This window comes from Muscardinus avellanarius, assembly GCF_963383645.1.
Source record: "Muscardinus avellanarius genome assembly, chromosome: 14".
NCBI classification, from domain to species: Eukaryota; Metazoa; Chordata; class Mammalia; order Rodentia; family Gliridae; genus Muscardinus; species Muscardinus avellanarius.
This window is the reverse complement of record NC_137800.1, coordinates 59,564,733-59,592,369: the sequence shown is the minus strand read 5'-3', so window position 1 is coordinate 59,592,369 and position 27,637 is coordinate 59,564,733. Positions and strand designations below refer to the sequence as shown.

The 27,637-nt window shown below is 45.5% G+C and overlaps 1 protein-coding gene across 1 annotated transcript in view; it reads left to right on the top strand.

Annotated features, from left to right (window-relative positions):
* Positions 1-13,308: 13,308 nt before the first annotated feature.
* Positions 13,309-27,637, top strand: part of ZMAT4 (zinc finger matrin-type 4) — a gene marked incomplete at both ends in the record, with an annotated part of 291,890 nt that continues 277,561 nt past the window's right edge. Inside the window, one exon of the mRNA XM_080709698.1 lies at positions 13,309-13,410. Within this exon, the coding sequence (XP_080565824.1) occupies positions 13,309-13,410 (102 nt within the window). The remainder of the gene's footprint in view (positions 13,411-27,637) is intronic.

The window sequence follows — 27,637 nt, the reverse complement described above, 5'->3', positions numbered from 1 at the left end:
CTGGGGGTCCCTGGGCAGGGGTGTGACAGATGAGGTGCTCTCTGTGACAGGCCCTTCCCAAAGACTGACCTCTGCATGCCCAGGGGTTGGAGTAAGAAGTTCCTTGCCCCTCCATATCTTTCTTTCAGTGAATCCCAGGAGCATTTTACCTCTGAGCTACACCCGCCAGCCCTTTTTGTTTTTTAATTTTGAGACAGAGTCTCAATAAGTTGCTTAGGCTGGTCTTGAACCTGTGATTGTCCATTCTCAGCCTCCCAAGTGCTGGGACTATAGGAGTACCATTGCACCTGACTTGTTCACTATATCTTAAGTGAAGAGTGCACATCTCCTGACTGACTAAATATATACATATATAACTGGCTCATATATATTTAACAAAATAACTGATTAAGTATATATTTATAACTGCTACGTTTATATATTTAATCAGTTATATATGTTCAGTCCCTAATACCATTTTTCTGTTTTTGGTGTTAGGGATTAAACCCAGGGGTGTCACCTCCAGGTTTTTTTTTTTTTTATACTGATTATTGAATCTGGGGGCATTCTGCCTCTGAGCTAGCCTCCAGCCCTTTTTTAATTTATATTTTGAACCAGGGTCTTGCTGAGTTGCTGAGGGTCTTGCTAAGTTGCTGTAGCTGGCATTGAACTTGCGACGCTCCTGTCTCAGATTTCCAAGTACTAGGATAACAGGTGCGCACCATCATGCCCAGCTCAGGCTTTTTTCTTGAATGGACATCTGGGCTGGGCATCTCCCTGTCCACTACAAGATGTTTTGAATACTCATGTCACATGGGTCCCAGCCACTGGGCTGGTAGGCAGGTCGCAGACCATTGGCTCGGGTGGATAGCCTCCTCTTTCTGGTTGGTGAGGACCAGGAACTGCCACTCACAACAGGGATGACATGGTGAGAGCCCTGCCTTAGGTAGACTTGGTGTTCTAAACACTTCCTTCCTCTCTGACCTGATATCTCACTAGCCGCAGAGCCTGAACTTTACCATTCTGGGAAGAACGCTGCGCCTCGGAGCCCAGATGCCACCTCCTCCTGCTCCCAGCCCTCACCCAGCTCCCTGGGCCCCATTTGGACAGTGGTCATCCTCAGGCATCTCTCTCAATGGCTTCTACTGCTCAATCTCTCTGGTCTTGTTTCCCAAAGTTTGAGAAGATGGGTTTTGTTTCTCCCTGCCCCAGAGGAGTCCTAAAGGGAAGCTGTACATGTTACACATGAGGCAATGCATTGTAGGGAAAATGTTATTTTAGGAGTCAGGAGTCCCCAGGTTGCCCTCTTCCTACTGGGCGAATGTAGTAAGTGCTGCCATCTTCCTTAAAGAACTGGGTGGGAGGAGTCGGAGGCTGTGCCTGTGTCCTGCAGTGCTCAGTCTCAGCCCACTGTGGGGCAGCCCTCCTCTCCCCAGGCTCTCAGCTCCAGCCTGCTGGGGGGCTGCCTTTGCCCTTCTCCCCAGGGGCACCGGCTGCTGCTGCTGCGCTTTGTCCCCTTCCCTCATTTCTTTGCAGCTCTTCAGGACACTGTTTTTCCCTCCTCAGAGGGGACCCTCCTCCCCCCAGGCAGGTGGAGGAGGGCAACAGAGGAAGCAGGGGCTGTGGCCTGGCTGGAGGTCTGTCTGGTGCCTAGGTGGGAGAGGTGGGTAGAGGCGGCGGCAATGTCCCTGCCAGGCTGGAGAGGTCAGGGTAGAACAAGAGCAGAGTGATGGGGGGAGCTGGGGGCAGTGGCGCACTTGGAAGCCTGAGACGGAAGGACTGCTGGTTCAGGGCCAGCCTTGGCAATCTAGTGAGACCCTCAGCAACTTAGAGAGACCTTGTTTCAAAAAAAAATAAAATAAAATAAAGTAAAGGCAAGTGTAGTAGTACATGCCTGTAGTCCCAGCGCTAAGGAGACTGAGACAGGATTGGAAGACTGAGACTGACTTCAGGTTGGAAGCCAGTCTTAGTAACTTAGCAAGACTCTCGGCAACTTAAGCGGGACCCTGTTTTAAACAAAAGTCTGGGGTGTAGCTCAAAGGTAGACTGCACCTGGGTTCAATCCCCAGTACCCCAAAACAAGTCAGTCAATGATGGGGAGAATGGGCAGGTGCAGGGGCAGGGCGGGAGCAGGAGCAGGGGTAGGGGCAGGGGCGGGGGCAGGGGAGGGCAAGGGCAGGGCATTGCCAGGCCTTATCAGTGCACCCACGCATCCCCTGGAGCCTGCGGTTGCTCCACAAATACATTCGTATTTCCTGGAAACTGCCCAATCTCTGCTCACCTCAGCTGGGAAGGAGAGAAGAGCTGGCTGGGGGAGGATCTGCAGGGTAAGTACCTTAAGGACTGGAGCTGGGAGACGTGTGCTTCCTCCCCCAACATCAGGGCTGTTTCCAGCCAGCCACGCTGTCACTTCTGGCTTGGCGACAAGACCTGCGAGCACTGATGGGAGGCGCTCACTCATTTCCGGGCACCCCAGTGGTCCTGACCATCTGCTCTGCTCACCCCTCACAAGATGGCAGAGGAGATTTCACAAGACACCAGCAACCAACGTGTCAGGGGCCGAGCAGGTCGCGTCTGTTCAAAACCTGAGAGAAGAGAGCAGCTGGAAGTAGCCCAGTGCTGGAGACTCACGCCTGCCTGGTCAGCGCTCTGAACAGGCGCTCTGAACCCACGCGCCAGGACTCGGGTCTGTCCTAAAACGGCACCGTCTATTTCCACACACTGCTTGGTTTTAGACCCCAGGACTTACAGTCTGTTTAGGGGTTTGGCTGTCTAATGCCGTTACCAAGCCCTGCACTCACTAGGCCAGCGCCAGGGTCAAGTCTCTGGACTTGAAGACCCTGGAAAGTTTCTGGCTTTCTCCAACTCTCCCTTAAAGGATGGAAGAGGTGTAACTAAGTAAAAGGTACACTTCTGTGTAATATATTTTCCAGCTGTGTTAAGCCTCTCATATTCAAATTGAGTCAGTTAAGGTAATGCTTGATAAACCCTGGAATCCGAGTTGCTTAGTACAAAGTTTATTTCTCAGTCACATAAAGTCTTGTGAGTACAGGAGTGGGAACATGGGACTCAGCTCCGTGTTTACGGACTGAGGTGCCAGAGATCCTGACTTCTTCAACCTGTGGCTTTTAAGGTCATCCAGGGCAGTAAATTCATCCTGGAGAAGGAATGAGAAGGAAGGATTTTGTTTGTTTTTGTTTTGGAGGAGATGGGGATTGAGTCCAGGAGCATTCTATCTCTGAGCTACACCCTCAGCCCTTTTTATATTTTATTTTATTTTATTTTATTTTATTTTATTTTATTTTTGCGGGTCTGGGGATGGAGCTGAGGGGCATTTGACCTCTGAGCTACACCCCCTGCCCTGTTTTTTATTCTTTATTTTGAAACAGGTCTCACTAAGTTGCGGAGGGCCTCACTAAGTAGCTGAGGCTATCCGTGAACTGCGATCTTCCAGTCTTAGCCTCCCAAATGCTGGGATTACAAGCATGTGACACCATGAATGGCTTTATTTTTTATTTTATTTTATTTTTTAATATTTATTTATTTATTTATTTATTTATTTATTTATTTATTGGTGGTACTGGGGATGGGACCCTTCTACCTCCGGGCTACACTCCCAGGCCTATTTTATATATTTTTTTGAAACAGGGTCTTTTGAACCTGCGCGATCCTCCTGTCTCCGCCTCCCAAATGTGGGGATTACAAGCGTGTGCCACCACGCCTGGCTTCTTTTTTTATTTTAAATCATGATATTGTGAAGTTGCTGGAGGCCTTCCTAGGTTGCTGTGGCTGGCTGTGAACCTGCGATCCTCTCGTCTCAGTCTCTGTTTTAGGATTCCTGGCCCAGTTCACGTCACAAGTTCGAAGCTCCAGGCCCCAAGTGTGCTCCCACGTTTGCTCACATGGCATCGGTCAAGTCAGTTTCATCGCACACTGACCACCAGGGAGGTGGAGAAAGTCAATCGGATCTTTTGTGATGGGGGAAAGGAAAAGAAATCCTGTATCTCTGATAGAGAGAACGGAGGATTCATTTCTAGACAGTCATCTCTCATCATCGCTACACACACAGTGTCTGTGTGTCTTCCGTCTGTCTGCCTACACCTGTCACCTGACCGTCACTCTCCTCATTTGCCATCCTTAATGGTGCAGTCTGACATCTCCAGAGCAGAGCCAAGTTCTGGAGTGACTTCCATCTAGCCACGTGGCTCTCACCCTCTGCTGCTCAGCCCGGGCCATCATCATGCCCCACCCTGGCCTCAGAGTGTGCTAACACTTAGAGGTGTGCCTCCTCCGCATGTTCCTCCGAGATGTGTATATTTTACTTGAACTGTCTCTCACTTTATGAAAAGGACGCGCACGTGCTGTCTGCGTTTGCTTCGCTCGTGTGCCTGCTCGGTCGCGGTGACGCATTTGCGCTCTGGTACCTCACTCATGTTGTGACTAGACCTCAGCTTATTCCTCCACTCGCCTGTGGATGTGCGTGCGGGCTGATTATAGGTTTTGCTGTTTGAACAATGCTGCTGCCATCATCCTTTACCTGCCTCATGTTACACATGAACAGACGCTTGTCTTGCCTTTGAACTAGGTGTGTGGTTGTTTCACTCAGTAAGATGATGCTTAACTTTTGACTTTTTCATCTGTCAAAAATGTATAAAAGAGCCGGCAAAATGGTATATGCCGGTAACCACAATACTTGGAGGCTAAGACTGGCGGACCGCAGGGTCAAGGCCGGCCTCAGCAACTTAGTGAGACCCTCAGAAATTTAGGGCAACCCTCTTCCAAAATAAAAAAAGTAAAAAGGCTGGGGGGATAGCTTGAAAGTAAAATGTCCCTGAGTTCAATCTCTAGTGCCCCTCCCCCCAAATGTATAAAACCTTCTGTGTCCATACCTTCACCAATTAGACACAGAGACATTCTAACTGCCATTAATTGTTTATTAATGAGCATAATATGCATACAGTAACCTTTATGTGCTTACCATCCTGTGGCAGCTGAATTTCCTGAGCTGTCATTATTTTACTCCTCGCTTCCTCCCCAAGCAAAAAGTGTCACATGATCTTAAAACAAGCAAGGTTTCATGGTGCACACCTGGAATCCCAGCACCGGGGAGGCCGAGGATTACAGAGGTGAGGCCAGCCTCCCAACTTAGCAAGACCTTCAACATCTTAGTGAGACTCTGTTTCAAAATAAAAATAGGGCTGGGGTGTAGGTTGGGGTAGAATGTCCATGACTTCAAGTCCCAGTACTCCACTTCTCCCTCCCAAAATAAAGATCTCAAACCAACTCTCAGATCAGAAGGAAAGTTCTAGTTGAAGGACTTCCCAGAGGGGAAGACCCCTGCGCAGCTGCTCATACTTCTAGATAGATAGCCACACCCTCGGCAATGTTCTAATTCCTGAGTCTTATATGGCGGCCACCGGCAGCACTATACTTTTGCTGAGTTTTAAAAGGCTGGGAGATAAATCAGTTTGGAGTCTTGGTAGAAGCCACACAGGTTAGTCTGTGGCAGCACAGGGTGCTGCAGGAACGCCCCCTGGCTCCCCGAGAGCCCAGTGGCAGCCGTGCAGCGGCCTGGCAGTGTGGGCTCAGATGGACGCGAGTCTTCCCGTGGCAGCTGGATCTGTGTGCGCTTCTCTGCGGCTGGGCACAGGTGCAGAGCTGCCCCTGCCCCAGCCCCGATGTGATGGCTGCGTCTGAATCTGCCCTCGATCTGTCAGGTTCAGCAGGAGCAGTCTTGTGAAGGCAAATCATGTAAACACGTTTCGGCAATGCAATACTTATTTATAAACCATATTTTCCTCGTCTTGTATCCATTGTTCCAAAAGAGAAGGGTTGTGTGGTCTTGCGGCTCACTTTGAAATTCTACCATCTTGAGCACGCACCTGCTTTACTCAGGCAGCGAACGCACTGCAGAGTGCGGAGCCCACAGCGGCTTCTGCTCTGGAGTGGGGGAGGGCGGCGGCCGCTCTTCACAGTGTGAGTGAGTGGCTTTTCCACCGACAGCCCTTTAGTTTGATGGGATGAGCGACAGGAAACACAGGTGCCTGTTTTCTCCTCCCCTCTTCTCTCTGCAGGTTGGTGATTTTTTACTCTGCCTCTGGCTCTCCTGTGATGCGGGCTGTTTGTGCTCTGACTGCAAATGGTACCCTCCTTTAAATTCTGAGCGCTCCACCCCCCCACCCATGTTCACACTTTGCAAGTGCCGAAAGAAACAGCTAATGCTGCTGCCCGCTGGGATGGGCGAAAGCGCTGGTGACCGGCCAAAGAGATGAGGCTTTCCCTGGCTGCAGGACTCTGTGGCCCTGCCTGTCAGTCAGGCCATGGCTGGTCCCTGCCAGACCCCTCAGGCTCCCCACAAATCTCATGTAGAAAGGCTCTTCAGAAAGCCAGGTAGAATGGCTTTGTTTTTTTGTTTGTTTGTGGTCCTGGGAATTTAACCCAGGGGTGTTCTACCTCCAGGATACACGCCCAGCACTTTCCCACCTTTATTTTGGAAGAAGGTCTCTCTGCATTGCTGAGGCTCGCCTCGAATCTGTAATCCTCCTGTCTCAGCCTCCCAAGTACTGGGATCATCAGGTGCGCCACCACACCGACTTTGGAAGTTCCTCTGGCCCCACCTGCCTTTGGGACTCCATCCATCTTGCTGTCTGATGGAGGCCAAGGTCCAGGATTGAAATTCCAGGCAGTACCTATGTGGCGACAAGAACTTTTAGAATGACATGAGCGACATGTAGGAGTGCCGGGTTCAGCGCGTTCCAGCTGGTGGGAATATTTCATTCATGTGCAGAAGTTGATGAGATGGGAACCTGGCCGTGTTTGTGTGAGTGGTGTGTGTGGATCTCGGGGTGGGCAACTCCTTCGACCTCCGTGAGATGGGAAATCTGGAGGCTTGCCTGTGTTCAGGGCAATGGCAGGCAGAGTGCAAATGCTCAGTCAAGTCCATCTCACGAACAGGAATCCCTAAGAGGCCGGGCAACACCCTAAGACGGGCAGAGGACATTTGGTGAAAGGTGGAGGGCGGGGGGGTTCCATGGGTTACACAGGAGGCCTGAAGCCTGGGCAGGTCAGGTCAGCACCATCCCACTCTGTCTTCTGCCCTTCAGAGGGCTCCATTCACACCCATAATCCCAATACTTGGGAGGCTGAGACAGGAGGTCCACAGCCTCAACAACTTAGCAAGACCGTCAGCAACTTAGTGAGACCCTATCTCAAAATAAAAATAAAAAGTAAAAAGGGCTGAGGATGGAGCTCCATGATAAAACAGCCCTGGGTTTGATCCCCAGGACTAAAAGCCAAGCCCAAACAAAAAACTCTAGGAACCAAAACAGCAACAAAAACAAAACAAAGTTTTTATTTAGACAAAGGCCAAAAAAACAGAGAAGGGGGAATGTGAGGGAGGGCGCTGTCCCCGGAGCTGGCAGTGCCGCTCGCAGCCCTCTGCTCAGAGGTACCAGGCGGGTCCCACCACGTGTGAGTGAGACCGAGAGGAGGTTGCAGAGCCCCGGCCGATGCTGAAGTGCGCGTGCCCCGCAGTGGCAGATGCCTCTGTCAGGAGTCACAGGGACTGTTTTCACAAGGGCAGAAAATGGTGCCAATAAAAAGGCAATTGTTCAGCCCTGCATGGTGGCACACATCTGTAATCCCAGTGCTTGGGCGGTTGAGACAGTGGTATTACAGGTTTGAGACCAGCCTCGGCAACTTAGTGAGACCCTTGGCAACTTCACAACACCCTGTTTAAAAAAATTAGGGCTGGTGGTATAGCTTGGAGGTAGAATGCCCATGAGTTCAATCCCCAGTAAAACACACACACACACACACACACACACACACACACACACACACCATTACTTTTGGAGCTGGGTGCACTGGCACAGGCCTATAATCCAAGTACTTGGGAGACTGAGACAGAAGGATCGCAAGTGTGAGGCCAGCACATGGTTACTTAGCCAGGACCTCAGCAACGTAGTGAGACCCTGTTTCAAAGTAAAAAATAAAATAGAGCTGAATGTGTTGCTCAGAAGTGGAATGACCCTAGATTTCATCCCCAGTAATGCGCGCGCACACACACACACACACACACACACACACACACACACACAGAGTTATTCCAGTGGTGTGCATCAGTTATGTGGCTTCTGGCATGGCACACCAAGCAATGGAAGGGAGTGATGTGAGGAACTTGCTCTTGTCTCTCTCACTCTCTCTCTCTCTCTCTCCCTCTCTCTCTCTCTCCTCTCTCCCCCTCCTCTTTTTTAAGTAGAGTTCAGGCTGGAAAGCAGAGCTTGCACCTGCATCTGGATGTGTACGAGGTGGCCCTGGACTGCCGAATTTCTTTATCAGGAAGGAGGGAGGCAGCCCCGGCCAGGATAAGGCCCCTCCTGAGAAACGGGGACTGAGAGAGGTGCTGCAGGCTGCAGGATCCCTGGCCTGTGGACCTCTGTGTGCGCTGTCACAGGAAAGCCTGTGCTGGCTTCTGCGGCCCCAGATCTCACCTGCTCCTCTCCTTTTCTCTGGCCCAATTTCAAGGAAGACCAATATGCTTGCATTTCTGGAGTACTTTTCTTGGTTGTTTTTCCTAAGGCTGTTTGGTTTGCTGCCATGGCAACCAGTCTGCATTCCCCACCTTCACTGGGAGGAGGCTGGGATGGGAAGGAGCAGGGGTCCTGCCTCCAGCCCCCTCAGAAGCTCCAGGCATGGGGCGGGGGTGCAGTGGGCACCGCTGAGGTGCATTCTGAAGCCATCTCTTTGCTCCCAAATATTTCTCCCTTTGTTGCTGGGGAGACTAGCAAGGGAGGATTTTTATTTTCACTTGCTTTAGAAAGACATTGGCAAGGACCTGAAAGGGAAAGAGAGCAAAAATCAGACCACAGCCATGAAAACACTAAGGCATGTTCAGGGTTCAGAGATAAAGAGCTCAGGGGGTCATAAAGGAGCCAAACAAAGCTTATTTGTTTTGTGCTGAAGATGGGCCAGCCCTAATTTCTGCATTACTCCCCCTTCTAAGCAGAATTCTATTTCTTCCAATATTAACAAAATAAACAGAAACAATTTCCACTGATTTTTAGATATTAATAATTTTAAAATATGGCTGAATTTGGAGGGGTTTGGGAATTGAACTCAGGGGCATTCTACCTCTGAGCTACCCGGATCTACTCTATTTTATTTTATATGTTGAAACAGAGTCTAACTAAATTGCTGAGGGCCTGACTAAACTGGCCTCTATCCTGATATCTTCCTGTCTCAGCCTCCTAAGTACTGGATTCAGCCATGTGCCACTGTGCTCAGAGGAGATTGACATGAGGCTTCAGTTCTGTACTTAAAGGGCTAGGGAGGGGACAGAGTGGGTTGAAGGTGGGCTACTAGACCTCCTGGCTGGGTGAGCTGATAGTAACAAATGCCCTGGGCTGTGGCAGAGCTGCCTGCCTGGTGGTGTTGGTCCCCAAGCCTGGGGCTGTGTGAAGTGCAGTGGCAGTGGTCATCCTGGGGACATCATCGTGAGTTGCTGTGGGCCGCACTGCTGGCACCAGGCCCCCGTGCCAGCCCTCCACACATGTGCTTCACATGGTGTCCCCTTGGGTGGCTGGTCATGGGGAGGCGAGTGGGAGAAAGTGGGACTAACTTCTCATCACGTTCCTCCGCCCGTAGCATCACCTCCTGAAACCCCAAACAGATTTTGAGCATTTTATGAAGTGTGGGGTCTTTGTAGGCAGGAGGCAAGGATTAGCTGGCAGAGGAGTTGTCGGCTGCATTTTTGCAGAAACAAGGCATTTCTGAGATTATATTGTGAATACAAAAGAAGGACTATAATAGCAATAAAAGCTATGATTTTAGTGCGCTGGCTGTGTTATCTTTCCCTCTCAGCCTCTAATAGGGTTCTATTTATTTCTCCTTTTAAATATTTACAGCATCCTCCTGAAAATAAGAATACTGACAAAATGAAATGAATAATATTACTCATAATGGTGGCGGCACTGGCTTCTTGCATGCCTGTGTGCGCCACACTCTATTCGAAGCTTTATCTGCGCCATCTCTGGTCCTCAATGACCTGGCGAGAGCTTCCCCTATTCTGCAAATGTGGAGCCTAAGGCTCACAGGGGGATGTAACTTGCTGTGCAGCCTGGGCAGTGAGCCACCAAACCCGGAGGGAACTGTGTCTATTTCCTCTGAGGAGCCCCACACGGGTTTGAGCTTTCACCCTACCAGAAATGGAATGGAATGCAGGGCATTGCTCTTTTCCACGGAGCCCTGGATCTCTCCTGAGAGCAGAGAAGGAATCTTTATCATTTGCATCTGAGGATCCTGAAAAGGGCACACAAGAAATATTTAGGACCTGGCCCCCTCTCTCCGTCTATCCTTCTTCCATCCAGATCTCCAGTTTCTTCTCTTCTTGGTATTTTCCTGCCTTCCCCTGCTGTTGTGTTATTTCAAATTATCCCCACCACTGTCCTTCTTAAGATGTCATCGTAAACCTACTAGTAGTACACTTTTTCACCGTGCCAGGGACAAGAAGAAGTTTCAGAGTTGTAGCCCATTTACCTCCACTAGAATCCTATTCACCCTCAAATTTCTGAGTCTTATGCCACCTCCTTGGAGGGCTCCTTGATAATCCCTGCCGCCCTTTCAAATCCTCTAACATATTTCTCCAGCCCAATTACACTCGCATCCTGCATCTCGGGTACTAGTCTGCGTCTCTCCTCACTTAGAATCCCATGAAGATTTGGAGACAGAGGTTGCATCTTCTGTACCTTACAGATCCTAGATTTTCAGTAGCCATTCTGGAATAAATAAAGGCTTCCCCCTTGGTTCCCTTTATTTATTACCCTGAGCGGCACTTCTGCTTCTCACACTGCCACCGGTACCCACATGAGTAGATCTACTGGAGAATAGACTCCTGGGATAGCAGGAGAGAATGGACTGGATTCGACAACGATGGCCTCCACTCTGCTCTGGGCTTCCTCCCTAAGGCACAGGTGGCGCTGCCTCTCTGTATTCCAAGGAGTGGTGGGGAGATTATTCAGTTCTTTGTGGTTGTTGGGGTGTCCTTCTGGAATGTGCTGGGGCTGGGCAGCAATCAGGAAGCTCTTTTGCAAGAGCAAATTCAGACTGAGGTCCCTTATTTCTGCTGCCAGGCCATCCTTGCCTCCCTCCCCAGGACGTCCAAAGGCTTCATGCCACTGCACAGTAAGCGTGTAACCCGGGTGGACATCACCACACGCTGGCTCTTATGAAACTGTGCACTGAACAGTGGAGACTCAAGACCCATCTCTACTCCAGTGGCTGGTCAGAACCATGGACAAGGCTAAGCAAGGGCTATCTGTTTGGCCTCCCTTTTCTATACCAGCTTCCTGGGCTAAGACCAAGAAAACTGAGAATCCTATTCCAAATAAAGCCTGGGAGGGAAGAAGTGGCCTCTTCCTCCCTCGGGAATTCCAGGCTTTCAGCCATAAATCAAACTCTCTGGTTGTCTAAAGCAACCTACAGGGAGAGAATTCTTCCCTAGGAGGAAGGCCCCACACACAGACCAGGCTGATTGTTGTCCACTAATTGCCTCCTACTGGAATATAGCTTATTCACGTATTTCATTCATGTCTCATAGATTCAGAAGGGTCTTTATTGTCTTTTTTATTGCATATGTACTTTCTTAAGTCAATATTCTTATATAAAACAGTGGAAAAAGCCGTGATATTTTCTCTTCCTTTGAATTTTTTTAGTATACACATTTTATATTCTGCCTTTAAAGCTATTTCTGCTGCACAGCTGCTTTACCGAGACACAGACTCCTACGGGCCTCACTTGGCCCGACGTGTACCTTGAATATCCTTTCACAGTATTTGATTTCAGCAGTTGGTTGTATAATGAGGAAGGAGTGTACAGGGAGTTTGGAGATTCCTATTAACCAGGTCACCCATGAATCTGTCTTTGTGCTCTTCTTTATTAGAAATAGCAGGGAACATGATCATATTTAAACACAACCACTTACAGGAATTCGGCTTTAAAAATAAACCTTACTAAGTTTTCTTTTTCCATTTGACGTTTCAAAATGTTGTACTACATTCTTCCGCCATCCAGATTCCTTGTCTCTATTTTCATTCTGCGTGGAAATGGAGACCTTTAGGACCAGCAGTTGGCGCTTGGATGGCCATCGGGATTCGAGATCCTCTGCCCCACTTAGACCCGCTCTGGAGTGCCCTGTTCCTGGCAATGCTTTTCAAGAGGGACCACCGTGACACAGACACAGATCAAGATGATGAGACAGGGCAGGGCTTGGGAACAGATAGAAGAGAGCTGCCTTCCAATTTTGAGGGAGAAGGTACCATAAGAAAAGGAGAATAGAACTCGTCCGTGTTGTACCTGAGACGGGATTAATGAATGAAAGCAACAGTGGGGCAGATTTTGACTTAGCACACGAAGAACCTAACAACTAGGTAGAGTAGTAGACATGGGTTGGGGAGGGCCGAGGAGAAGGACAGGGGGGACTTTGGGAAGGGAACAGACCAAAGAATGCTGCATATATATATATATATATGAATACATTGCATGGCTTTCATTACCATGTAAGAGGCAAGAGGAGGGGAGGGAGAGGGGAGGTGTGGGAAAGGAAACAGACTAAATAATGTTATGTGTGTGTGGGAATGTACCACGATGAATCTGACTGTCATGTACAATTACAGCACACCAACAAAACGTTTTAAAAATAAATAAAATTACAAAAGCAGTTACCTACAATCCCTGGAAGATAACAGTGATTAAAGTTTTATTAAAGCTCCTCTGAATGTTTTCCTATGCATATATACATATTTTTTAAAAATTCAGTATTATATTGTATATACTTGATTGCAAACCTCTTTTGTGATCAATGATAAACCTTTACTTATTTCATTAAAATTCTCTTAGGGAGAGATTTGACTTGAATTTGAGAGTCGTCTTATTCTAGTGTGTGGTTGTATAAAAATTCCTTTGACTTATTTCTTCTTGTTGCATACATCAGGTGCCTTAAATATTTTGTTAATAAACATCACATGTATAAATATACTCTCTCATAACAACAAAGCATTAGATACAAATCTGATTTATTCAAACCAATAAACTGAAGATGGATTCTTGTTTTTAAGACAATAGCCACATTACTTGGAATTTATGAGAAAAACATAAACTATGCACTTATATTTCATCGAGATGATAGCGTCGAGGTTTGGAGAGGCGTCTCATGCTGTTCCCATTATCAGTGCTGCCCGGGGTTCTGGCTCTTTGCATGGTGAGCGTCTGGCACCAACATCAAAGCAGTGGACTCACTTCTCTTTTCTCTTCTCTTGATTGTCCCTTAGCCTGATGAAGTCCTCCGATATCGATCAAGACTTGTTCACAGACAGTTACTGCAAGGTGTGCAGTGCACAACTGATATCCGAGTCTCAGCGTGTGGCCCATTACGAGGTAAGGACAGTGTTGTCACTCTGTGTATTCAAGTGGAAGGAGAAGCCCAGGAGTCATGGTCTTGGGGATGGAGGATACTACCTTCTGAACTTGGGGTGGATTTTCTGAACTGCAGAGGATGAGCCTGTATGGTGTGAGGTCAGAGTCAGGCTAGGATTGATGCAACCGTGTAGGGTAGGGAGAGAGGGATGGGCTCATCATTCTTAGGCAATGGATGCTTCCCAGATTCTGTTTTGTTCGTGTGTGTGTGTGTGTGTGTGTGTGTGTGTGTGTGTGTGTATTTAAAAAGTGCCCATAGAGACTCAGTGGGCTTTCTCTGCTTGTGATGTCCATCACTGCTCCTCCTCACAGCTCCTTTCTGGGATGCATTCATTCCAGCCCTCTTTCCCGCTATTATGGTAAAGATAAGCTCGAAGGCCTTGTGTCTTGCTAGAGGAAAATAAGGCAGCATGAGGGTCTTAGTGGCAATGGAGGCCACTTCTTCCCCTCAATTTTCTTCCTTTTGATGCCTGATATCCTAAATGTGTCCGCAGAGTAAATACATCCTTTGTAAAGTTACAATGATATTTTAAAGCACAGCTATTCCTTTTCTCCTCTCTGTCTGTCTGTCTGTCTGTCTCTCTCTCTTTCTCTGATACTGTGGATTGAACCCAGGGGCATTCTACCTTTGAACCGCACCCCAGCCCTATTTTATAACAGGGTCTCACTAAGTTGCCGGGCTGGCATCAAGCCTGCAATTCTCCTTTCTCAGCCTCCAAGTACTAGGATCATAGGCTTGAGCCACCATACTTGCCTAAAATCTAGATACTCTTGAAAGGCATTATGTGGGAACTTTGGCTCTTTTGGATGGAAAAATAGGGGGAGGAATTCTGCATTTTGATCCTTTATTGAGAACAGAAACTGAGAGAAGAGATGTTGTCTTATGTACCAGGAGGGAATCAGGTGCTGCAGGCAGAGGAACCTGGAGGTACCAAGGTGCTGAGCACTGCACGGTGTATTCTGGTTTGCAGAGACCACACACCAGTGGGAATGGAGGGCTTAGCTGGCAATTTTCTTTTTGTCTGATGAGTCTGACAGATGCCAGTTGTCACTATCACTCACTGAGCTGCTCTGGAACTCAGATTCCTCTGTGTGCCATTAAAACAACAATAAGAATACCACACACACACACACACACACACACACACACACAGAAGGACCACACACTGATGGCCTTCCCCTCAGGGGTTGTGGTAACTGAATGAGGTCGATTGAGATAGTGTTTGTGGACCTGTTTAGGAAAGTGTAAGGAATTTCAAACATGCAAGAGCATGATATTAGCCATCATTCACTTCTCTGAACAAATAAAACTTGCTCTTCAGAGAAATCTTAGATTCAGCATTTGTGAAAGAGGATGGTTCAGTTATCCTCAGTGAAAGAAAATAGTAGGATATCCTCAATATTCACAGGAACTGGTTCCAGAATCCCCCATGGACGCTAAAATCTGCATTCAAGTCCCTTATGTAAAATAGTGTAGCATTTGCGTAGAACCTGTGCAATTTCCCTGTATATTTTAATTATAGATTATCTATAATCTCTAATAAATTGCAGATACATCACTTCATTTGCATGGATTCAGCTTGTAACAAATTCAGGGATGGAAGTGCATCTCAGAGGTAGAATGCCCTTGTGTTCAACCCCTAATACCATACAAAATAAATAAATAGAGGAAATTGTCCCTGTTCTGAACTTATACAAGTTCTCTATTAATCCTTTACTAGGCTTTCTTTTTTGTTTTTTTGGGGGAGGGGGTATAGGATTGAATCTAGGAGCATTCTACCTCTGAGTTATAGCCTAGCCCTTTTTATTTTTTATTTTAAAACTGGTTTCATAAAGTTGCCTGAGATGGCTCCAATCCTGTGATCTTCCTATTTCAGCCTCTGAAGTACTAGGATTATAGGCTTTTGTATTCATTTTTAATCATCTTTCTAGATTCCTAAAGACTGAAACAGAGTCTTCATCATTTGATCTTCCATAATTCCTGGAACACCTTTAAGATATTAGCATTTGTGGGGTGAATGGGTATGTCACAAAGTATATACTGGTGACAGCTTCCAGTAATTTGTTGTTACTTGAACTAGAAAAGAAATGCCAGAGCATGGAAACCAGGGCAAAAAAAAATTTTTTTATAGGAGAAAGACTGAACTGCTCAAGTAGGAGTTTAGTTATTCGATTTCAAGTTGTCCTGTAGACACGCTGCACCCTTGTTGAAGCAGAATCTAGTAGTTTAGAGGATATGTTAGGGTTTGTTGAATGTGGCAAAGATATTATGAAGAAGCTAAAGCAATTACAGCGGATATGCACTCAGCTGTGTTTCACCCAGCAACATAAAACGTGTTTGTACCCAGTGCGGATGGGAGCCCTGCTTCGGTGTTCCTTCCCTACCAGAGGTGGGGTGCTTCCTTCCAGGAGGAACACTTCTGGGTTCCTGAGAGTGTAAAAACCACAGTCAGGACTGAGGATTCTTCACCTGTCTTCCAGTGTTGGTCGGGACACTTCCACAGCTCCACCTCCTCGTCTAAGAGGATGCCTTCCATCACACCCTCTCTGAGACCATTTGAAAACTAATGTTCCGATTCTACCCATCTGCTCTTCCCTTCGCCCACATTCCCAGCTGCAACTGCACTGAGAGGGTCTCTATCAAATCAAAACTGCTTCAGTTCATTGGGAAAGAGGCCACGCTCTCATTGCTCTTGGATGGTCTTATTGTTTCAGTTTGATTTCACTCTTTGGTTGGACCTGATAATATTCTAAGCTTTCCTGTGGAACAAGTCAGTGAGAATCCACTGGGTATTTTCTGTATGTGTTGGTTGTTGTAGGGGTTTCTGAGCCTGTATGAGAAGTGGTCTCTTCCCCCAAGAAGCCCTTTAGCTTCATTGAGAGGAAAAGCCACAGATTGGCATAAACACTGTCGTGATGCTGAGTAGTGGCCTGCAGAATTCAGCTGTCTACTTCCGTAAAGCTGCTGATTTAATTTACACAAAGTGCTAGTCCTTTGGCTAGTTTGGCTTCCTACTGACTGCCACAGAATTCTACTAACTTTTGAGATCTTCACATTTTCTTAATTCCAAAGAACATGTCATCACAGAGAGCTAATATGGTCAAGAAAGACTTGTTGGAAATTTTAAGGTTCTGAATTTTTTAAAAAATATTTATTTGTTGTTGCTTGGTAAAAGAAGCTTGACTGTTTAAGTCAGTATCTGGGCGTTGTGCACACTCTTGTAATCCCAGAATTTGGGAGGCCGAGACAGGAGGATCGCGATTTGTGTCCAGCCTCAGCTACTTAGTGAGTCCCTTTGAAACTCAGTGAGACTCTGTTTCAAAATAAAGAATAAAAAATAGGGCTGGGGTGTAGCTCAGAGATAGAATGCCCCTGGGTTCCATCCCCAGTACCGCAAAAATAAAAAAAAGATTGATGTATAAATAAGAAAGAACAACTTGTTGGAGACTGTCATGACTTATCTAGGCTTCAAGGGAGGGAGTTTAGCAGTTGCTGGAATGAAAAAGTCTCGGTGTCTCCAAGGAGGGTGGATGAGGCTCGCCTGACTTAGCTGGAAGGTGTGTGTTAGGAAGGGGTGTGCCGCAGTAAGCACAGGGTGGGGCTCTCAGGGTATTCAGAAAAGGGAAGTTGTAATTGAGCTTTTCTAAGTGATGGGCAGCTGGTGGTAGCTAGGGTGTGTTGTTGGGGAAAAGACCAGCTTTTGGTATAGCTTGGCCAGGAAACTAGTGTGCTAGTTCCCTAAAGTTCTCAGAACAAAAAGAAATGAGTTAATACCCAATAGCTTCATGCCCTATTTAACAGGTGAGTCTTCATACGAGAGGACAGAAGAACCTGCTGTATTTCCGATTCACCAAACCCTTTTGTACTAGACTGTAAAAATCTCTCTTTTTGGCTGAAGTCCAGATGTGGAAGGAAAGGAAAGTATAAGGACATTGTTATTTTTCTTATTTCCTAGGCATTAATACCATGTTTATGTCTCAATGGAAAATATAATTAGATGTCCCTGCTCATGGGATGAGTAGTTCGAGTGGAGAGAACAAGCAAGCAGACACAGGAGGGAAGAGAAGCCTCCAAGTGAGAGTGCCGGAATGCCTTTGGAGGCAGACACAGTTTCTCGGGGAGGCCTCTTGAGGACTTTGTTCAAGTTTCAAGTGGCTAACGTGTAATTTTCTGCAAAGGGAGACAGGTGGTTGTGGGGGCAAAAGGGTAGCTTACTGGCATGTGGGAGGAAGATACACTGAATGGGGCAGACTTAGAAATGAAACCAGAAGAACAGGAAGACCGTAGATGTGTAGTCTACGGTCTACACCGTACATCATTTATAAATGTATGTCATATACTGGGTATGTTCATATATAATACATAATATTGCTATTTATAATATTTATATAATATATAATTTGCATATTACATATTACTTACACAATATAATAATATATGATATAAAATATACTCTATGTTTACCATGTTATATAATATATATTCTATGTAATATATTGCAGGTATTATATAACATGCAACGTTATTAGTATAGATAACATTATATTATATAATTCTATAACATCATTAGTAGCTAATGCTAACAAAAGAATATATGCACATTTTATGTGTGTGTGTAGACACATATACATTTGTATATATTAGTAAAGCCAAGGGAAGAAAATACATGAGCAGATTTGGACAGAGAGTGAGCAGAATTCTTGGTGGGCATGTCCCATCCTACCAGCCTCTGCTCTTTGCTCATCCTGTGAAGCCCTGCCCTAGCCTCCATGTTGCTGTGCCAGGGGTCTAATATATTACTCCTTGTTAAATCAGTGCCTTAGGTGTCCTGGAACTCCAAACAAGATGACAGGCAGGGGCCATGCACTGAGTGTTCACTTATCCCTCTAGCAGCTGCCCTGGAGCTTTGCTCGTACTTGTAGCTCCATGAGCAGGTGTGCAGGGAGCGTGGCTGGAGGAGGGAGAGAGGACTGGGTCTTAGGGTTTGCCCCATGAGGAGCAGTAGTATGCACTGCGAGCCCATCTCTGCTCAGGATCCAGCCTTGAGGGTGCACACAAATGTTTTGTTTTTGTAGTCATGGAAAAACAATTCTCCAATCCAATGGCAAACTCTTCTAGCACCTCTGAATCTTGATGTAATGTCAGACCTGGTGAACGAACCCTGTTAGCCCATCTGAGAACAGTGGGCTTCTGTGTTGTCAGCAGAGTAGCCACAGGACATTTGGCCCGCAGAGACACCCTATGTTTCTGTCTCTGGCAGATTGTTTCCGTGCCAGCTGTTCTGATAGACTCCCAGCAAAACTTTCACCACCTCTACCTTCTATTTAATCCAGGAGAGTGGCAAGAGGACACCGTCTAGTTTCTGAGGTCTGGCCAGAGACGGATGTAAGTGCTGTGTGGGTAGTTGTCAACAGGGTGCAAATCGAGGCCTTGACATGTACTGCTTAAATCTTCATGTGTTTTTATTACCCTTTCTCCCACAGTCTCCCCCACCTTCTACTCAACTCTGCTTATTCTTTGTCTAATTGCCTGAGTAAACATTCAGGCTGAGCTGCGGGTTCTGTGTCAGGATGTGTCTGTAGCCCATCTGTTCTGCTAGGCAGTGGACCAGCAGGACCTGAGCACCATCAGGTTCCCTGGGTCCACACTGGCCCTGAGTTTGTCAGGAGAACTGCTCCCGGAGACGCAGTGCTGACTGGGTGAAGATCCTGCAAGGTCTTTCTGGCAGAACTCCTGGGGAGATGTCTTCTTTTCATGTACATTGAGAATCACGGTTTCATTCTCTTCAAATTTCTTGGACTTTGCTTAGTTTGTCCTAGATATCATTCATATAATATTGTACATTTGCTTAGGCTAAAGAAATTCTTGTAACTTCATAATGTCAGGGAATATCGATGTATCCCTGTTTGTTTGCCAGTCTTACCTCTGATTCCTTGACCATTTCATTGAAGACCTTGCACAAAGTTTTTAAACATATTTCTTTTGCTTTATTCCAGAAGGTCCTGCATGATTATCTTACGTTTTATCAGTTATTGCTAGTCAAAATAGTTCACTAGAACACATGGTGAATTGCTAATAGAAAGGCTATAATGAAGCTGGGTGAGATGGCCTGTGATCCCAGAGGAGGATGGCAGGTTATAGGCCATCCTCAGCCACTTAGCGAGACCCTGTTTCAAAATAAAAAATAAAAAGGGCTGAGGGGCTACCTTGGAGGTAGAATGCCCCTGGTTCAATCCACAGTACCAAGAAAGAAAAATGCTAGAGATGGAGCCAAAAGTGATAGCCTGAAGAACCCACTCAACACAGGACATCACCAACATTGGCGCTCCATCCTGGGATGGGTGCTTAGTGCTCATTGGCTAAGTTGTGCAGCCTGTGCTCTGCAGCATGAGTGCTCATCTTCTGAGAGCAGCTGATATCACTCAGTGGATATTTCATTGGCTAGAACTCAGCCATACGGTCCCACCTAACTGCAGGGGAAGCTGGAAAAAGGAGAGGGCTTCAACAAACACATAGCATGGTGTTTGCCACAGTCTATCCTTCTGGTAACCAACTATCCATTTTATTCTTCCTCTCGTACTTAGAAAACATACCCCTCCTCTCCAAGGACAACCCTAGTTCCTTTCTAATCTTTGCAACCTGCTCAAACTTGAGGACCTCTGGGAGTAGACCTATCCATCAAATGTGGATGTGACTCATCTTGGTTCAGTGACCTAATAACAGAAGAGAAATATTAACACTCATCTCCTTACATTTTAGTTTGGTGGTGATAGGAGTAGTATTTCCTATTAAAAAAAAAAAAGGAGAACTGGAGTCAAAAAGCAACCTCTAGTCCCTGGCAAAGCCAGCACCCCGTAGGGCAGGCATTGTGAGTGTGAGGGAGTGGGGAGTTCCTCAAAGAGAGTCTGCTCTTCTCTGGAAGTGGCTTTCTTGTTTGTTTTTCTCATGAGCCCAGGCACTAGTCTCCAGAGTTCTCCCCACCCACCATCCTCCAGGCCACCTCTGCAAGGGATTTGAGGTCCTTGGCCCTCCTTGAGGACTGTCAGTGTTCACAGCCCGCTTTTTTTCCCGAGCTTGGCTGGAGGGCTGCACAGAGACAGTGCTGTGTGTTTACCAGACCAGTTTCATTTTCTCTTCCCATATCACCTAGAGAAGCCTGTATTTATATGTCCAATGCCTTTTTAGATTCCAGATCATAGTGTCTTTATGAGTCTCTCAGTGATCGGGAAGGTTTATGATTTACTTTCTTTTAGAACGCTCCATGTTCAGTGTCATAGAGTTCTCTCCTAGGCACAATTTCAAGGCTGTTGGTTTTATTGCTTCCTAACCTCGAGGTTATCTACCCCCAAAATTAAGTACATGGAAAGGCCACACCCTTGACCAAAGGTCCTAGCCCCAGGGTGACACAGAACCTAGTATTTTCTAAAATGCTGGTTCCCTCTGTTGGGGTCTAGAAGCAGTTGTCAAATGCTTTTTCCAACTTTCTAGGTCTCACATTTCTGGATTATATCTATCTCATTTCATTTCTGCTTGTAGTTGGTTACACTCTAAGCTTTTATTTTTTAAAACTTTTTTTCATGAACAAGCTGACCTAACATCAAAACCAGAGAATGAGTAACAGATGACACATATCCAACTGTTTTGTTCTTTCTCCTCTACTGGTGTTCCTAGAACTATCTCCAGCTAGTAGAACAGAACCATGCACGTCCTTAGAACCATAAGCTCGAGTGGCAGGCTGTGTGCTTTCCAAGGTTTGGGGACAGCAGTTTGGCCAGTATTTTGCCACTGTCCTATGGAACCTGGTCAGTGCCCTCCTCACCTACCATCTGTCTGCTAAACTAAAATCATACAGGTTTTTAAGTTTTTATTTGGTTAGAAATGCCCCCCCCCCATTTCTACATTACATTAGACAGGTTCACCACTGTAACGATTTCAGCATTTTAGAAATAAAATTTTATTATTATTATTATTATTATTATTATTATTATTTTTACTTTTATAGGGAGGGAACAGAGGGTAGAAGGCATGGAGGTAATCCCACCAAGAAAAATCATGTGTGTACATGGAAGCATCTCTCTGAATCTCACTACAATGTATAGTTACATTGCACCAAAAGATTCTGAAAACAAAAAGAAGTAACACTTTGGTTCCCACTGGCATTATCACAAGTTGTATGTTAGTGGAGGAAGAGGTCCCACAAGATCATTAGTGCTCTCACTGACACTACCATCCTTTCTCCTGACATTGCCCTGGTATCTGGGGGAGGTCAAGGACGTGAAGGATTGCACAGGGATTTTAGGGGCCAGGGCTAAATACGGCACCATCGTATCCACCCACATTCCACTGACCAGAACTCAGTCCCACGTTTGCTTCTTTCCGGAGCAGAGGCTGCAGATATGGCTTCTCTGGACAAGCAGGAGAATAAGCTGGTCTGGTGAGCAGGGCCCTGCCGTGTGTGATGCTGTGGGTCACAAGGCTAGTGTCTGCTCAGGGGTGATGGGAATGGGGAGGGTGGTCTGACCAAGAGTGTGAAGGCTGTGATCCCAAGGGGCGTGGCCTGGGAAATCAATGACACAGCTCTGGGAAATGAGTGTGTGGGGGCTGCCCTGGAGTAGACGCCCATTTCTTTACAGTGCTGTGTAGGAAACCCAAAAAATGTACAGTTTGTATACAAGACAAAGAAATAGGGTGCCATCGAATTAGAATTTTCTCTGCATTCCCCTGATTTCATTGATCAAACACAAAAGATTTTCACTTGTGGCTTGAAGCCTGTTTACTTAGCAGCCTGTCTGATCTGTGGGCTTCCTCTCTGTGTTTTTGGTCAGGCCCAGCTGTCTACCAGGCCTGAGCCATGATGCCTTCAGCTGGTAAATGTCCTTTCTGCACTCTACTTCCTGCTGAGTTGGGGGCTCAGCAGGGGTTTTCTCCAGGGGCTGTCCAAATGCATGTTGGATTTTTTTTTTTTTAAGTTTTGAAACAGGATCCCACTAAGTTGCCAAGACTGGCCTCAAACTTGCAATCCTCGTGTCTCAGCCTCCCGAGTATTGGGATCACAGCATACACCACCATACTCGGCCATCACTCTCTGTTTTTGACACCTAATTGATGACCAAGTCCAGCAACTGAAAGGAATCTGTGTACACCTTTATTGTGTTCACTTCTAGAGAGTATGTTTTTCTCTTATTTCAAATCCTTATTTCTTAACTATTCATTTTTTTATTAAATTCATATATATACATATGTGAAAGTATATATGAACATATATCTAAATCTAATATAAAATACATATTTGAACTCAGAGGCATTCTACTTCCAAGCTACCCTCCCCCATCCCTTTATATTTTATTTTTGTTTTGAAACAGGGTCTCCCTAGGTTGCAGAGCCTGTTCTAAAACTTGTGGTCCCCCTGTCTCAGCTTCCCATATGCTGAAATTATAGGTGTGTGCTGCCACATCCAGTTCAGATATAACTGAATATGTCTTAGAGTCTTTGAGGAAAGTGATGGAGTATAAATGTTTAATCTTTTTTTTTTTTACATTTTATTCAGTTTTTGAAGGGGCAATAAATTCAAATGATTCCCAATTTACTAAGTACAAAAGGGGGTAGAGTGTGAGAACTCTCCCACCCATTTTCATGTCCTAGCCATCCAGGTCTTCTCAAATGAAACTAGTGAGACCTGTTTTCTTTGAAATATTTTATGCATATGGATGCAAGTTAATCTTTCCTTTTGCATATTTTTCACAAATGGAAAACTCCTATACTTTTTTTTTTCTTCGCGGTACTGGGGATGGAACCCAGGGACTCTCTACCTCTGAGCTATACCTCAAGCCCTATTTCTTATTCTTTATTTGAAACAGGGTCTCACTGGGTTGCGAATGGCCTCATTAAGTAGCTGATGTGGCTGTCTACAAACTGTGATCCTCCTCTCTCAGCCTCCTAAATGCTGGGATTACAAGCATGTGCCACTGCGCCCGGCTATAACTTTGTTTTTAATTATGCATAGATTTTCATCCAATGCTCATATCATGAGTTGTAAAAATATTTATTCAATTGTCTTATAGCCCTTTGGTCATCTTGATAAAACTCTGGTGTACAAAATGCTTTCTTCCCAAGGACACCTGTTTAGTGGAGCCGTGGTCAGTTGCTTCTTAGATCCCAGCCTATTGATTATTGACATTGACAGTTTTTATTTTTGTTTCCCACCCTCGGCATTCAATCAAAAACATATGCATTCCTTACCTCTAAGTAACTAAGCCATCTGGGATTGTTAACTTTTTTTTTGTACTGGGGATGGAACCCAGGGGCATTCTACCTCTGAGCTATACCGCTAGCCCTATATTTTTATTCTTTATTTTGAAACAGGGTCTCACCAGAGTTGCAAAGAGCCTCACTAAGTAGCTGAGATTGTTCGCGAACCGTGATCCTCTTGTCTCAGCCTCCCAAATGCTGGGATTACAAGCGTGCGCCACCACACATGGATTAATTTTTTCAAAAAAGATATTGGCAGGGGATTCCTCACGCCTAATGTCCTAACAAGGTGGGTTTGAGTGTTTTGGGTCACCTAAACCACGCTTAACTTTCTTCTGATGCTCACAGGTGTTTAAAACAGTGCGTTCTTCTTAGTCTTTATGATTTGAGAATCTTTATGACTGAGAAGATGATTTAACCCTGAATAGAGTTTTTCTAGCTTTGAATTGCATCACTTTCTCTGAAGATCCTATAAATGCGTGAACGCACCTGGTCAGGAAGAACGTGGTCAGGCAGGGCCCCTCCTGTCCTCCTGACCCCTCCTACCCCTTCTTTTCTGTGTGATCATTCAGACAGATTTTGCTGCCCCGTTCCAGCTGCCGCAAAAGTTCTCGCATCCTTTCAGAAGATTTACGTTTTACTAAGAAAATGCAAAAAACAGAACAAACTTCTGTGCCACAAATATTCCTCCTTTGAGATTCTAAGGATCTAATGTAGCCATCAAGTCACAACCTTTACCCTGGAGGTAGGCAGTTTTCCCGCTTCTGGTTCAAGAAGTACTACCCAGGCACATTTCTCACGATTTCTATGGAGCTATTGACATAGTTTCAATAAGTCTCTCTTCTGTGAACTCAGCTTCTCCAGGATTTTCTCTGAACACCTCTTACCTTTCTCTCCAGTTCTCTTAGACACTGCAGCTGTCCCCTCTTTAATCCTGGGAGCTCTTCCGGATGCTCTTATTTGTTTTAAAGCCTCAAAGCAATACTGTCTCTTTCTACTTCACGGAAAAGTCCATGCTTCCTTTGGGTTCACGGGCTTCCCATTCCCATCTACCCATCTCAGATTTTCAGATACCCAATCTGAAAATCTCAGATTGTCCTCAGAGCAGTAGAGCAGGTCTTAGTTACAAAAGAGCCTTTGGTGTGCTCAAGGCCAGAGGCCTGTGTTCTGAGTACAGCCTTAGCCAGTCCTTCACCCCTCACTGATTTTAGTTCCTTCTGTAACATGGGAAGGTGGGGTCTTTCTTTCTATCCCCCATCCTCCTGCCAGTCTTGCACTGCATCCCCATGGGTAACAATCTTCTTAGATTTGATATATCTTTTATTTGTATATGTTCTTTAAAATGTGTATAGCTTTGGGGGCACAGGTGTTTTTAACATAATTTTAACATTTTTGAATAGTTTTAGATTTATAGAAGAGTTGTAAATCAACTATGGAATGTTTCTGTATACCCTTGACCCAGTTTCCCTGACTGTTAATATCTTACAGTACTATGGTGAATTTGTCAGCTAATGAAGCAATATAGCTGTATTATTATTATATAACATACATCATAAAGTATCAAGTCCAAACTTTATTCAGATTTCCTTTGATTTTCCCTATGGCCTTTTTCTGTCCCCAGATCCCATGCGGAGTCCCACGTTATATTCTGTTGTCCTGTCTCCTTTGGTTTCTCTACACTATGAGTTTCTCAGACACTGATTGTTTGTGATGACCTTGAGTTTTTGCTTTTTATTTTGGTGCTGCAGATTGCACTCAGGGGCATTCTGAGCTACACGCCCAGCCTTTATTTTTTTTTTTTTATCCTGAAACAGGGTCTCACTAGCTTGCTGAGGATTACAGGCGTGTGCCAGCTGCACCGCATCGCCTTAAGGGTTCTGAGGTGCAGTGGTCAGGTGTGCAGTGGGAGGGCCCGCACGTGTGATTTCATGGTGGTTTTCTTTTTTTATGATTAGACTGGGTGCTGTGTTCTCAGAGAGAAGGCCACAAAGACAAACTGCCCTCTGGTCTTGTCGTGTCAAGGTACGCGCCAGCAGCATCCCCATCACTTGCCCCCAGCCCTGCTAGGTGCTGCCTGTCAGGTCCTCCCTGGACAGTCACTCTCCTCCTCCCTTTCCATGGTGCACTATTGGGAAGGGTAACATGATGGTCAGTGTAGACACATATTTGTAATGTACACAAATGGAACCTGAGGTGAAACTTATCTTGCGATTCCATCTGCGGTGCATTTCTAAGAACCACTGTGTTCCTACATGTCCCTCCAAACTCTGGCTTCTGACTGCTGCAGAATACTCCACACCAAGCATCCGTTAAGTTGGGAGTTTCCCATCCTTTTAGGGATGGATTCCCAGATTGCTTCTAATGCCCCATGAACACAAGATGTTTGCTGTGACAAACATCTCCAGCAGATTTCCTAGAGAACTGTGTGGGAGCTTTTCTGGGATGGAAATAGAGCCACTGGTGAAATTTCTATATTATATGCACACTGTTTCTTAATATGACTAAGCCTTGCTCTCCTCCTACCAGTGGTACGTGAGAATTCCCCTATCTTTACATTCCTGCCCCAAATTTAGCTTTCTCATTTTTCCCTGATCTATTTGTTATTTGGTGTCTTTTTGTCTAAATTACATTTCTCTTAACTATTATAACATTTGAGAAACTTTTTGTATACTTCTTTGTTCTTTTGTGTTCTTCCATGCAGTGGACCAGTTTTCATACCACCTTCTACAATCCACCCTTTCACGGTCATTTGTGGTGTCATCCTTGTCCTTTGTTTATTTTCCACATACTCATGAGTCCAAATAAGACCTTTTTATTTTTTCTCATGGTTCTGTTCATGAGAAAAGCCCTGAGCCAGCCCAGACTGCATATAATTATCATACCTTACTTATGTCTTTTTATCTAAGAGGGGCAAATCAGATCTCTTTCTTCTTCTACTAAAGAGTTAACTTGGCTATTTTTTAGTGTGTTTTTTTTCTTGGTGCCTATAAATACCTGAGTAAGTTCACAAATTTTGTTGAACCCTTGATTGAAATCCCATCAATTTTAAGAACTAAATCAAATGGGAGCGATATCATTGTAGTATCAAATCATCTTTTCTTGAAACAGAGATACCTACCTTTTATTCGATTTTAAACTAGTATTTACATTAGAAGCCCAGAGAAAGGTAACTTAATAAACATGTAAACCATGAAAAAACATATCCTTGTCAGAGAAATTGGTTCTTAATGATATCGTTATTTACTTCTATTCTTTTTTCAAGGTTTAGTTATTATTCTTCAGTTAAGTTGCAATCATGTTGAGCTTTTCGTTTCTTCTTTCTTCATTGTGTCTCAACGAAGAGAGAGCTTCATAACTACCAGGGTTTTTCTTTTTCTTTTTTGTTGAATTAATTGACCTCTAGGGGAAGCATTCTATTGGAGGTAATTTTCCTGGCCTCCTCTGCCCCCTCCTCATTTCTCTCCTCTCCCTCCTCCCTCTGGCCTGCCTGCCTCTCCTGGGTGGTGATGCCTACAGAGCCCTCACCTACCTGCACTTATCGAGTGAGGCTGAGCACTTTTCTTTCTATAGTGTGGTGCACTTCCTCTGGGAACGATCAGTGTAACCTAAAACTCAGCAGTGTTAGTAAGTCAAGGTGAGTTTTTGGCTTGAAACAACTGCATTCCCAACCATTAGAAAGATGTTAACATTTACTGCCAAGCTCTCTTTTAAATATCCTGTAATAAAAAGTCAAAATATTCTCTTTTCCTCCAATTCCAGATTTAGCTGCAGTTTCATTAGCACATTTTCTTTGCAAAGTGCTACAACATTCTTTAGCAAGACCTTTGTTGTTCAGGTGTTCTTGTAGCAGTCTCCTTTGATCTAAAGAAGAAAGTGCTGTTTTCGTAAAAGGCAGGAGAGTGTCCCAGTGTAGCCTCTATTTTCCTAGTGGCACACTTG